Source organism: Mandrillus leucophaeus, unplaced genomic scaffold (genome assembly GCF_000951045.1).
Source record: "Mandrillus leucophaeus isolate KB7577 unplaced genomic scaffold, Mleu.le_1.0 Scaffold508, whole genome shotgun sequence".
Taxonomy (NCBI): domain Eukaryota; kingdom Metazoa; phylum Chordata; class Mammalia; order Primates; family Cercopithecidae; genus Mandrillus; species Mandrillus leucophaeus.
In genome coordinates, this window is record NW_012105453.1 from 1,494,701 (window position 1) to 1,507,857 (window position 13,157).

General features: G+C 37.2%; 2 protein-coding genes across 5 annotated transcripts in view; one reads left to right on the forward strand and one right to left on the reverse strand.

The window, feature by feature from the left end:
• The window catches only part of RAD51AP1 (RAD51 associated protein 1), a 25,314-nt gene extending 24,364 nt beyond the window's left edge, over nucleotides 1-950 (reverse strand). Inside the window, exon 1 of the mRNA XM_011996286.1 lies at nucleotides 907-950. Coding sequence (XP_011851676.1) covers nucleotides 907-923 — 17 coding nt within the window. The 5' untranslated portion in view covers nucleotides 924-950. The remainder of the gene's footprint in view (nucleotides 1-906) is intronic.
• Nucleotides 1-13,157, forward strand: part of LOC105551126 (chromosome unknown open reading frame, human C12orf4) — a 64,206-nt gene that overhangs the window by 280 nt on the left and 50,769 nt on the right. The window contains exons 1-4 of one of the 4 annotated variants that reach the window (XM_011996280.1): nucleotides 1,334-1,454; nucleotides 3,673-3,875; nucleotides 5,585-5,730; nucleotides 9,895-10,076. In XM_011996280.1, coding sequence (XP_011851670.1) covers nucleotides 3,698-3,875; nucleotides 5,585-5,730; nucleotides 9,895-10,076 — 506 coding nt within the window. In that variant the 5' untranslated portion in view covers nucleotides 1,334-1,454; nucleotides 3,673-3,697. Of the gene's footprint in view, nucleotides 1-1,333; nucleotides 1,471-3,672; nucleotides 3,876-5,584; nucleotides 5,731-9,894; nucleotides 10,077-13,157 lie in introns of those variants that run through there. The other 3 variants (XM_011996282.1, XM_011996284.1, XM_011996281.1) reach the window with 3 other exon arrangements.

The following is a 13,157-nucleotide window of genomic DNA, read 5'->3' on the forward strand; positions in this document are numbered from 1 at the left end:
TGACTTAAAATAAAACCTAAACTCCTTTCTAAGACTTACAAGACCCTATCTGTTCTGGCACCTGCCTATTTCTCTGGCCTAATCCCCTACGATTCTCCCCACTGTTTGTTAATCCTACAGCTTTAGACTGTCCCTAAAATATGGTCAAGTATGGGGCCTTGGCTCCTATTTCCTCTACCCTGATTCATGACTCAGTGCACGTAATATCGCCTCCAAGTCACATACTAACTACTATATTTAAAGTAGTGCTTTCTTCCTTCGCACTCTATCATATTTCGAGGCTTATTTTCGGCCCCCTAACCTCACCTCCCACTAGAATGTACCCTCCAGCACCTCATACATTAAAGAAGTGAATATATTCAATAATTTTACTAAATGAATGGCTAACCGTAGGCTTCCATGGCACTCAACTGTGTAAACAGAAGAATCGTTTCTAATACCATAATGGAAAGCACAGAGGATCTGGAGTGAAATGACTTAGGTTTGAGTATTGCCCTCTCACTTACTGGGCTGTATGACTCAGGTAACTTACCCTTTATACGAAGAAATGTTAAATCAACAAAACAGGAATGCTTACTCTTTCTATATCCAATAACTACAGCGATGAACAAATAAAATAACACATAATTGGGCGCTCGGTGAAATGTAAAGCTCTGTTCAAACGCTAACATAACAAGGTCTTGGTAAAAGAAACGGCTGTGAAGGGAGGCAAAGAGAAGGGAAAAGCTACGATGCTAGGACGCTTCTGAGCAACGGGTGGCTCTCACTGGAGACTGGGTTCTCGATAACCGTGCATTCTAACCCCACCATCGCTGCCCTCCGGTCTTACTCGATCCTTTCCCCTTAGTCGAATGTCTTTCCCCTTAGTTTTCCTCCCACCCCCGCCGAATGTCAGGAACTACGCACCTCACGGGTCGCACCATGGTCCCTTTCAAGGCTTGATATTTACAGTTCTCAAATTCTTGTTGGCTTCAGCGGCGGTTTCAATTCGCGCCCAAAACCAGACTTCGGCGCCCTCCGCCCCCTGTTACCAGTCGTCCAATCATCACCAGCCATGCTTGCGGCGGCGCACGCGCTGTGGGGAAAGCGAATTTGCTCCCGCCCTTCCTAAGGCACCACCTTTCCGTATCCGGTCCACCAGAGCCGAGTGTGTGCTTTGTCTCTGCACTTTCGTCACAAGGGCGGGTTTGCGCTGTCTCTGAAATACAGAATAACAGTAGAAATACACCTTATTGCCCTTTTCAAATGGTTAAATTGCAACAGGTTGGGACCTACGGGCACTTGGGCTGAGAAATTTTCTACAAGATGCCAGGAAATAGAAATGGTTGTGGCGAATCTGCGGTCGCGGATCCGCGGGCTGGAAAGTGTAAGTGGGCAAGTCAGCTGGTTTCCCAGTGCAGGACGCGCTGACAGCTCGAGTGAGCGGACTGCTCAGGACTTCGGAACTAAGCGAGGTGAGCCCAGAACCGAGTGAGGACGCCCTTTCAGACTGACACCCGTTGCAGAGGGATTAGTCCCCTCACCCGGTTGAAGTTTCTCAGCTCGACCGTCTGCCTTCCTTTTGCCTAATGTGAGCCTCAGAGCCTCCGCTCTGTTGGCTGTGTGTGTTCGGTCCAGCCCTGCTCCCATCCCATTTTCTTCTGGGAAACTTTCCTGGATCACGGTTGCTAAAACGGAGCCAAGGCTTCAGGATAGACCATTAGTCTAAAAAAAGAGTGAGGGGAGAAAGAACTAAAGCTACCAGTTTCTTGAAACACAAATCTGAATGTTGAACCAGAGCTTTTGTGTCTGCCTTCTCTCTCTTTTTTTTTTTTTCAACGTTCCTGATTCATTCATTTTTTTTTGCATTTATTAGCGGTTGGTTCTTTTTTATTGCTGTGTAGTATTTATCTCATAAAATAAACAAGTTTACTATTCTACTAATACGCATTTTGGTTGTTGCCAGTTTGGGGCTATTATAAATAAAACCTGTATGGGCATTCTTCCCTGTATACTTCAGCGAACGTATGCGTGTGTGTGTATTTGGATATATACTTAGGAGTGAAATTTCTACATAAAATAGACCTTTATGTAGTTTCGGTAGTTTTCTAACTTTATAAAAATTTTTATTGCTTTACGTTTAATGTTAATTCTTCCTGAGTAAAACAAATGCCCTATCTATTTGCATTATGGTGAAATAGACGGAGATTTTTGTGTATAGCCTACATACAGATTTGAAAATATAGTCTGGATAATTCAACTTACCAGCCCCGTCCCCCCACCACACGTACAAAAGTCCTTTGAGTTTTTTTTTTTTTATATATATTTCAGGTGATATCTTTTTAAAGAACCATATGAATAATTGCTTTTCTTTATTTTTCCCGTGAGCACCATAAAATAAAAACGCCACACAATCCAACAATTATTTATTAGTTTTTGCCATTCCCAACATCCTGCTTAATACATGGAATACAAGACAGTATTCCTCCCACTTCAAGAAGACTGTTTTCTAGCAAGAGTAAGAAATAGAGCGTGGTTAGTGCCATTATTCAAATAAGTCCAGGCTAATATGAGAGCCTGTCGGGACCCAGTCCAGTTTTGGGAAGTTGAATAAGTCTTCCTAGAGGCTAAACTGAGACCTGAAGAATTAGCAATTGTTATCCAACGGAATTAAAATCAGTAAGAGTGGTCTAGGCCAAGGAAAAGGCATTGAAAAAGATTCGGCATGGAAAGAGAAGTTTGGTATTGACAGAAGTTCAGAATGGCTGGGAAATAAAATTTGTGAATTTGTGTGTTAGCAAGGAGAGGTGCAGTTTCTGAGAAAAGAGTGGAAATATAAGCAGGGGTGTTGTAAACTGGGATAAGGAGTTTACATTTTATCCCAAGAGCAATGGAATGTCATAGAAAGTTTTTAAACGGATGAACAACATGATCAGATAAGTATATTCCTTTCTTTAAAAGAAAGGTTACTATAACTTCAGTGTAGAAAATAATGTGAGAACTGATTTGATGGGAGAAAGCCTAGCCATAGGAAGTCCAGTTACAAGGCTAATGAATAAATAAATCTTTAATTGATGTTGATTCTTACTTCCTTTAACTAGATTTTCTTCTTTCTTAGTAGTGTCTAGTTTGCCTTTGGGTGTGGGCCAGAAGTGGAGGTTCTGTACGCTCTATTTTCTGTGTATCTTCTTCCCACATGGAAATCTTTCTAACACTTTCTTACTCCCCTTCCCCCAGTCACATCTCATGACCACAACCTCTAAGTTCTCCAGAATCACTGCTTGGTCCCTGATTTGCTTCTTTGACTTTCTTTTTACCAGCGGTTTCATAAGCTTTGTATTTCCCCACCCATGAACTCTCCCTAAGAATTCTCTCTGCTCATCTCTCCATGGTCCTTCCCTATGATTGAGAACCCTGCCTTGGAATATAAAGTACTTTATGGCCATAATTTTTTTTTTCTTAAATCAAGTTTAAAACAAAGTGTTTTTTTGTTTGTTTGTTTTTGTTTTATTTTAAGAAGCACTTTGTTTTCTCCATGGAAGTACAGGGATAAACACTTGGGAAAAACTAGAATAATTGGCTCAGAGTCACACATATAAAATCGCTTGAATGGTGGAATGTTTTCTTAGAAGTAGGACAGCAATAATGAAATAAATTTCTTTATGGACTTATAACCTTCTGCTTTTTTGTTAGTTCTTTAGAAATCCTGTCAAAGAACATGAAGAAAAACAGAGAAAGATTCTGCAATAGAGAGAGAGAATTTGTGTATAAATTTAAAGTAGGAAGTCAGTGCTTAGAACTGAGAGTGCCACTCAGATTTCCTGTTCAAGAGAATGCCAGTCATTTACATGGACGTCTGATGCTGCTGCACAGTTTACCGTGCTTTATAGAAAAAGGTGAGGACTGATTTTTTTTTTAAGTAACATCGTTTTAGTAGTTTCAATAGTCTGTCATTAGAAGTTTCACATTAGAAAGCATAAACCTAAGAAGCTTTAAAATAGGAACAGCCATAAAATAGGAACTGATTCCAAGAATAAAAACATTTCCCCAGAGCTTTATTAAGTGTTTTTTTTCTATAAGTGGTAGTTGTTTATAAAGTATAAAAATTGGATTTTATAATGAAAAATTAGCTACAAAGTTTGGAGTTACAGGAGCTCTTCTGAATTTAGTTGGGTGAAGTTATAAGGCAGTTTAGCATTATAGTGGTAATAGCATTATAGTGGTAAATTGGTTGCCCTTTTAATAATCTGGTTATTAATTTCTGAGATGCCATAGAACAGAAAGTGTACTAATTTTTGAATAGTCTTTGCTTACCTACATTAGTTTTATAAAGTTATATGTATTAAACCATTTTTAAAGGTCTGTGTTCTATCTCACAGTCTAGGAAAAATTTTAAATTCAGAATATGTTAGATCATCAGTTAGAGTTATAAGAGAACCTAGAAACTTTATAGCCCAATCACATCGTACAAACAAGGAAACTGGGACATAAAGAGGTTAAATTATTTACCCGAGACAGTGGTTGTTGAAATATGGTTTCTAATCATTTAGCAGCAACAGCATCACCTGAGAGCTTGGTAGACATGCAAATTCTCAGGCTCCATCCCATTCCTGCTGAATCGGAAACTGGGGTAACATGCGGCAGTCTGTTTAAATAAGGCCTCCAGGGGATTCTAATGCACACTTAAGATTGGGAACCACTGTCTAAAGTCGCAAACATAGTGATAATGATAGAGCCAGAGCCAGAACACAGGTGTCCTAACTTCTCTCACAGTGCTCTTCCATTATGTCACTCTCTAAGTGGTGTCTGTAAAACTGAAATCCGTCAGTCATCTGAGTTAAATGTTTTAATAAGCTAGTCATTCAACTTCTCTTTCAAAGGATGTAACAATGTACCCTTTAAAGTTACATGGAAAACTCTTTTTAATCTAAATATAGTAATGTTCAGACCCTCAAAATCTATAGCATTTTCTTTATGTCCCCATACCCCCGTGGCTTCTAACTGAAATATCAGGCTTAAGAAAGTAACATTACTTTATTAGTATCAAGGGAATACATAAGAGTTAAGACTTTTGACCTTTGTCTATGCGACAGCCTGTCATAGTAAAGGAAAATAATCATGAAATTAGTTAAATGACCCCCTAAGCTGATTTCATTTTAGTTGGAGATTCTATTAAGAGTATCAGCTTGATAAAATAAAATTTCATGTCCAGGCAAGGTGGCTCGCACCTGTAATCCCCGCACTTTGGGAGGCTAAGGCAGGTGGATCACTTGAGCTCAAGAGTTTGAGACCACCCTGGGCAACATGGCGAGACCCATCTCTACCAAAAATACAAAAATTAGCCATGCATGGTGGCATGCACCTGTGGTCCCAGCTACTCGGGAGGCTGAGGTGAGAGGATCACTGGAGTCCAGGAATTCAGGGCTGCCGTGAGCTGCAATCGTGCCACTGTACTCCAGCCTGTGTAACAGAGAGAGAACCCATCTCTAAATAAATCAATAAAAATTTAAAAATAAGATTTCAGGTTGGAATTCTCAGCCAGGTAAAATGTTCCCTATTTATCCCTGGATTTTGCTGATGATAGTGTTTGATGTCCCTGTAACAGACTTAAAAGAAGCTCTGACTCAATTTATAGAAGAAGAATCCCTCAGAGATTATGATAGAGATGCTGAAGCATCCCTGGAAGCTGTGAAATTAGGTGAGGTGGATTTACATCAGCTGGCGAGTACGTGGGCCAAAGCTTATGCGGAGGTAAGAAAATAGGTCAGATCGTAAATTTCAGGGATATTCTGGATTTGGGTGAAAATTTGTAAAATGCTATGGTAATCCTGAAATAGTTATAAGATCCCTTTTCTCCACATACCAACATTCTATAATAAATATGTTGCTGCTTCTGTGCTTCCTATATCAGGGTGAGCACGTAAGACAAAGTGCTTTCTATGTAATACCTTCGTAAAACAAGAGGCTACTTGCGTATATCTCACCAGCATAGGGTCACCAGATTTAGTAATTAAAAATATAGGGCACCCAGTTAAGTTAGAATTCCAGATAAATGAATTTTTTTTAGTATGTCAACACATTACATGGAACATATTTATACTAAAAAATTTTTCACTATCTGAAATTCTAATTTAAGTGAGTGTTCTGTGTTTTATCTGGCAGCCCTAAACCAGCAATAGTAATTCGTTTAACCTTTGGTTTACTTTTATAAACTTATCTTCATTATTGTTGTGTAGTCACATAATATCATTTTCTATTTAAATAATAAACCGTTTCATAAAGTCTAAGGTGCCATTAGGTGTACCACAAATGATTTTAGGTACTAAGAAAGAGCACTGCAAATTAAACTATGAGAGAATGCCAAGATGACCTCAAGTATAAGAGGCAAAGAAAAGACTCAAAAATATCCATTGCATTTATCAAGTAATCTTGTCTGTGGCAAGATCAGTTTCAGTAAGTTGGTGGTGGTGGAAACTAGATTTCGTTGACTTTAAGAATGTGAGAGTGTGGAAATAGGAAGAATTAGTATACTAACTGAAGAAGTTTGAATATAAAGAGGTGAAGGATGGGGCACTGGCTAAATGGGAACACAAGGTCAAAGGTTTGTTTTTTAACATGGCAGAGTTTAGGACTAGAAGGGATAGAATCCAGAACTCAAATGGAGAATTAATCATAACTGGGAAGACAGATACTTCTCCAGTTATAGCCAAAGAGAAGCAGGAAAGGTTGGATATAAATCTAGATAATTTTATTAATTTGGTAGCAGGAAGTTGAGAATATTCTCTTCTGATTGTTTCAACTTTAAGGAAAGACAGGTTATTTGTTTAGATGAGGCGGTAGGTATAGTAGATTGTTGGATATTTAAGGAGAAAACCGAGCAGGCAATGATAGGATTGCCAGGCATCATTGAGGCCAAGATTAAGAGTGGCACCAGTTTGTCACTGTAAACTTTATAGAGTTTTGTGATTTTTCTGCTGCAGCTCTCTAAAGCCTGACTGCAGGCATAGAGAAGAGGAGTAAGATTCAGATTTTGTTAGGTAGGTAAGATAAGGTACATCAGTCAAGGGAGTTGAGGATATCGGCAAGACAGTGGTTGAATGCCAAATCACAAAACGTAAGCTACATAGGGAAGGAAGTGAAGCTAGGTGGCAGTTGATGGCTGATAAAAAAATGAAAACATTGAGAAACTTATGAAGTGGAGGTCCTAATGAGGTTAAATATCAATTACCTGGGAATTATTGAGTGAGAAATCTTGGGTGGAGGTTATAGTCAGAGACTAGAATGTTTGAATACTGACTGACTGAGTTTCTGGTGAGGATACTAAATGGTTGGCTGAGGTGGTGTGGAGAACTAGTAAATTTTGCATGTGAACAATGACTATCTGGGCTGGTGGTACAGGGGTAAAAGAATTTACCAAGACAGTTGTAGATAAAGAAAGGTGGATTTATTAGAGAAAGCAGGAAAATACATTGCGAGGAGGCAATAGGCAGGCCAGCAGAAGAGAAGCTGACTTCAAGGAAACAAAGGCTTGCTGGAGATTTTATAGGACAACATTTATGCTGTATGCTGTACAGTGCTGTGTACAGTACTGATAACCCCAAGATTGCAGTGAGCTGCAGTCTTGCAGCTATCTTGCAGGTGTCTGGTGAAAGTTGGGCACAGGAGGGCTACATGGCCTGGACCGGGGTGTCCAATCTTTTGGCTTCCCTGGGCCACACTGGAAGAAGAAGAATTGTCTTGGGCCACACATAAAATACACTAACGTGAAGGATAACTGATGAGCTTAAAATATTTGAGGACAAAGTCTTTTTAAAAAAAAAAAAAAAAAAAACAATATGGCAATTTATGAATTTGTTGTGTTGGGCGGCATTCAAAGCCATCCTGTGCCACAGGTTGGACAAGCTTGGTCTGGCCATGAAGAAAGCCAGACTTATAGCTTCTCTGCTTTTTCTTTTTGCTTTCCCCTGGTCTTGCCAGCCTGACTCCTTTGCCCTAACTGGGACTCCACAGTAAAGACTGTAGAGTTCAGGAAAGTAAGAAGGCAGGGCCTTGGATGGGTATCCACATGGATATCCAGGTAACCCAGGTTGCAGGATGTGGGGCAGAGAGGAAGTCTTTGAACTTGGTGCCAAAGCTTTACAGGAATGAGGGTGAGTGACGGACAGGTAGGTTGTTAGATAATAATGGCCATGAAAGATAAGGGGTGCTGAATGGTTTGAACCTCAGAGAAGTCAGATGTTATGCCTGGAAGTGGAGGTGGAGAAATAATGGCCTGGACATTGAATAGCTTTCTCTGTGCAGCCACTTCCTCAGTGCCCCATTCCTCTCAGCTGTCACAGTCCCCTTTCTAGTAGCATCTGTCCTGAGGGAGTGGCATAAATTAGATCAAGGAAAAAACTATGCTTAGTTCTTCTCATGTAGGTATCTTCTACCTATTCATAAGGCTTGCCCTAGACTGAGTTTAAAATTAATGCTGCAGATTATTGTAGTTGAATGATCTGGTAGTGGGGCTACTGAACATCTGGTGTTACGTGTGGCCAAGCACATCCCTACAGTCTTGCAGTAGTTCCTTCCTACAAAATTTCAACTTTGCCCTGAAGTGAATTTTAAACAGAAATTAAGTCCCATGGGCTGGTTATAATTCCTACAGCAGTACCACCTCTAAAGATGAACAGTTATCAGAACAGTGTTGGAGTTTCAGAGGCATAGAGTAGATGAAATCCTAGTTCCTAGGTTCAGCTAGTCTCCTGCCTTCTGATGTAGCAGCTGGTTGAAGTGAAAGAGAACAAATTAGAAAAGTTTCCCTGTTGACTGACTGAGTTCAATATACCTGTTTCTGTGATGTGTTCAGTTGTTTTAAGGTAAATTATTACTCTTTAAGTCATATTATAAATTCCAGCTTTTAATATTTTCATGGGTAAGAAAAGGGAAGAATTTAGTTTAGTTTTTTTTTTTTTTTTTTTTTACAGGTATCTTTTGCAAAGATCTATAATGGAAAAAACATCAAAATCTTTGTTTTGTTGCTGCTTCATGTTATTAAATCATATGATCTTTGACAAGGGCCTTCTCAGCTATCAGTTTCCTCTGACGAGTTGAGGAGGCTGCCCTTGGAATAGGCATCTGTACCTCCCTGGATGTATCTGTGTGTGCTGAGGGCATTCCCATTTTGTTTCTCCCTGTTTCTGCTTTCCTTGTCTATCAGCATTTACTCAGTCCTTTCATCATTTTAATAGCTACCATTTTTATATACTTAAAAGCCTGCTTATATTTTAAAAAGAAAACGTAACACTAGAAAAGGTCAAACTAAATGCATAATTACACATTTATCTTGATATAGGTATGCATGAATTTGGCTTTCATTCACAGGTGACCACATAGGTCACCTTATTTTCTAAATATGTAACCTATTTTAGCAGTATTTTTTTAATAATGAAAAGTTTTCTCTGATTATGTAACTAATGCATGCAAGTTATTTTACCATACAGTATGCAGTATGTTAGAATATAAATAAAGGCTATCAGAAATCCCACTGTCCTGAAATAGCCACCATTGGCGTTTTGTTGATCGTGTGTGTGTGTGTGTGTGTGTGTGTGTGTGTGTGTGTGTGATTTCACAGAAATGAGGTCATAGCCTACGCTTTTATTATGGACACTTCCTATCCCTTCCTCCGCATTAGTACCTCTTTCTCATTTCTGCTTCCAGGTAACTCATATTAAGAACTTAGTCTGTGTCTCTCCACATTTTTTTTTCTGTACTTAGATAATCCTATATAATACACACACATTCATATATATATAAAAGAGGGTCTTTCTGTCATTGATGTACAAAAATTGAATCATATACGTACTTTTCTGGTAGTCTGTTAAATAAAAATACGAGGTCATGATGTAAGAATGTCTGTATATTGTCTTGTAGACCACATTAGAGCACGCGAGGCCTGAAGAACCCAGCTGGGATGAAGATTTTGCAGATGTGTACCATGACCTAATTCATTCTCCTGCCTCTGAAACGCTCTTAAATTTGGAACATAATTACTTTGTTAGTATCTCAGAACTGATTGGTGAAAGAGATGTGGAACTGAAAAAATTACGAGAGAGGTATTTCAAATTTCTTGCATTATCAGAATGAAATGTTACATTGTCAAATAGATGGCCTGCAGAACAACTTGTTTTTATTTTTTACAAAAAGGATAAGATAGAAAAAAATACTTCAATACTAGAAATTAATTTTCTTGTATGTTTACATGTGTAACTACAACTGGGAGGGTCCTCATAGGTTTATACACCTTCTAAGTGGTTTACCTAAATAAATGATGCTGGTGGCCTTGTATATTCTTATCTCTAATAAGAGGAATAGATTACTTCCTTAGAAGGTTTGCTTTGTTCCAGGCACTGTGCAAAGTGCTTTGGATGCCCTGTCTCATTTGATCTTTACCATAACCCTACTATTATTTCCATTTTACAGATGAAGAAGTTTTTGCTTAAATAAGTAACTTGTCCAAGGGCATGCTGGAATTTGAAACCAGGAAATCTGACTTCAGAACTGTTAACCACTGTACCATTCTGTCTCCCTATTCAGAACCTCTGCACTGCCCTGCTGTAACTATGTCCATGGCTCTTTCAGTTCATTTTGTATGCTCAAGTACCTTAGAAAAAAAAATAACGCTAGTATTGTTCCAAGACATTGTAATTAGATTTGAATTCCTACTGTATGGATTACTTAACACAGTATACAAACAATGCTTTTATTATTTATTTTTTCTTTGGAGTATGTCAAAAACTTCTAGCATTGTGTATTTTAAAATTTAAGAAGTAGCCTCCCTGACTGCTTTCTAGTAACTCTAGATAAATTGTGATAGGAATTCAGGATGTGTCGTTCTAGATAATCCACTATAATTTAGCAGAATCTAATAACATTCATTATCTTAAAAACACTTATTTAAGACATTGGGTGTATATGCAATGAAGGTAATATTTTTAGTGTTGCTTTGATTGTGAGAGTACATAAGGACTAAATCACTTTTTTTTTTTTTTTTTTTAGTGTAACTGATTTAATAGTCCCAAAGGAGTAAATGTAAAAAGATGTGCTGGTTTGTTCCTGGTTGTCATTAGCTTCCTGTTAGAAAACAGTAAGGCTAGCAAGATGAGAATGATCTTTGGAACGTTGTCATGGTTAAGAAAATTTTAAGTACAGAAAAATAATAAACAAATGTGTTTAATAATTGTTCCTGAGGGATACCCTCTTCTGTGTACCAAATTAGCATTTTTATTATATGGCATAGATTTGTAAATTTTCATAACAATTGTACTCCTCTGGACATTTATGCTCATACTTTGTAAAATATTAGAATGATCTCTTTGTCAAAAAGAACATGATGTTTTGAGATATTTGTCACTGTTTATAGGTTTGGTTTGTTGACCAGCTGTGTTGAGGCAGTTTATTCCTTTTTGATGAGATACGGTTGCCACTAGGTATATAGTTGAAACATTTCCCTGGGGAAGACAAAATTTTTTTCTAGTTCTTTATTATGTAACCAATAAAATTGTGAATATAGTTTAAAAAGAAGAACAAAATATAGAATTAGGTTTTTAAAAATACATAAAAATAGAATTACCTAATACTAATTAATTACTTTCTGTTGAACTTCAATTTGTTTGATTTTTCCTCCTAGGCCTTCAAATAATATAACCTTAAAGTCATCCTGAATCTGTTATTAGCTCTCAGGTCTTCTGTGACTATACTCATTCTGCCTCTTTGGGTATATTGATAAATTCCCACTTTGGCTCCCTATACTTCCATTCCTAGTACTTCAGTTCGTCTGTTGAGTGACTCTAACTTGCAGCATAGTTCGCTGCCTGTACCCCCCAGAAAACTCTATATCTAGCCATTAATAGTCTATAATGGTTCCTTTTTCTAAATCAGAAGAAGATTTCTGTTCTACATGATTCTTCATCTTTTGGGAAGTTGAATTAACTTACTAATTAGCTGCATTTACTGATATTCATACTTTTTTTTTCATGGAATAGTTTTTTAGTAGAGGTTTGTTTGGGTTTACTTCATTGTTTGGAATGATCTTTGGCCATATTTCTTGATGGGGTTTGGCCTTCTTTTTTCTTTCTAAACATATAAATAATGCTTGAATTCATCTATTTTTTAAAGTTTTGTAATTTATTTTTCACCTGTCCAAACTGCTAGCTTGAAAAAAAAAAAATAAGCTCTATTCCTCTGGTAGGTACTATTTATTGCAAAGGTGAACAGTATGACTTAAGGTAGGTTATAATTCACTAGTGTCTGTGGAGGTTGACCCGATATTTTGGTGCTTAATTTATTTATCCAGTTCATGAGCAGAAATGACACATTTTCTTATTTCTTATTTCATTTTAATGCCATTGTACATCTTTAAAAAACAGTTTCTCGGCATAGCATCAATAGTACAAGTTATAATGATCTTTTTTCTTTAAGTATCTTCAAGATAATATACAGGATGCCATAGTTGTCACATCTGACATACTGAGCCAGGCTATATTTAGTATTTCATCATGTAATAAAATTTTCTTCTATCTTAATCGTAGAAAATATATATTGTATCATCAGCTATATGATTAGCTAGTTGCCTTTTGGACATATTTAGGATGAAATAAATGTTCATGAAATTTTATTTGTTGAATTTCTATCTTTTCCTTCACAAGAAATGTGCTTTTTTTTTTAAGCAAACCAGATTCTAGATATTTCTTTAAACTTTAAAAATGGCAATGATACCTTTTATCCACTAGAGGGAACATGTGTAATGTAAAATAGTAATATATATTTATATCTAAGTTTGTATTTATAAATGTTTAGCAGTTATTTCTGTTTCTAAATAAGAATCTCACTTGCAAGCATAATTTTCACTTGACCTGTAGTAGTTATTAGAAATTAATGGAGTCATCTGCTTTAGAACTAAGTGGGATTTAAATGATATTAAATATTTACTACCAGAAGGTATATACAGAAATGTATATATGTATAACTTGCTTGAATTTAATTTGTCATATATATATTTAAGTATCTTAATCAGTGTTATAAATAAGTACAAATTCACTCTTTTTTTTTTTTTTTTTGAGATGGAGTCTCGCTCTGTCTCCCATGCTGGAGTATAGTGACGTGGTCTCAGCTCACTGCAACCTCCGTCTCCTGAG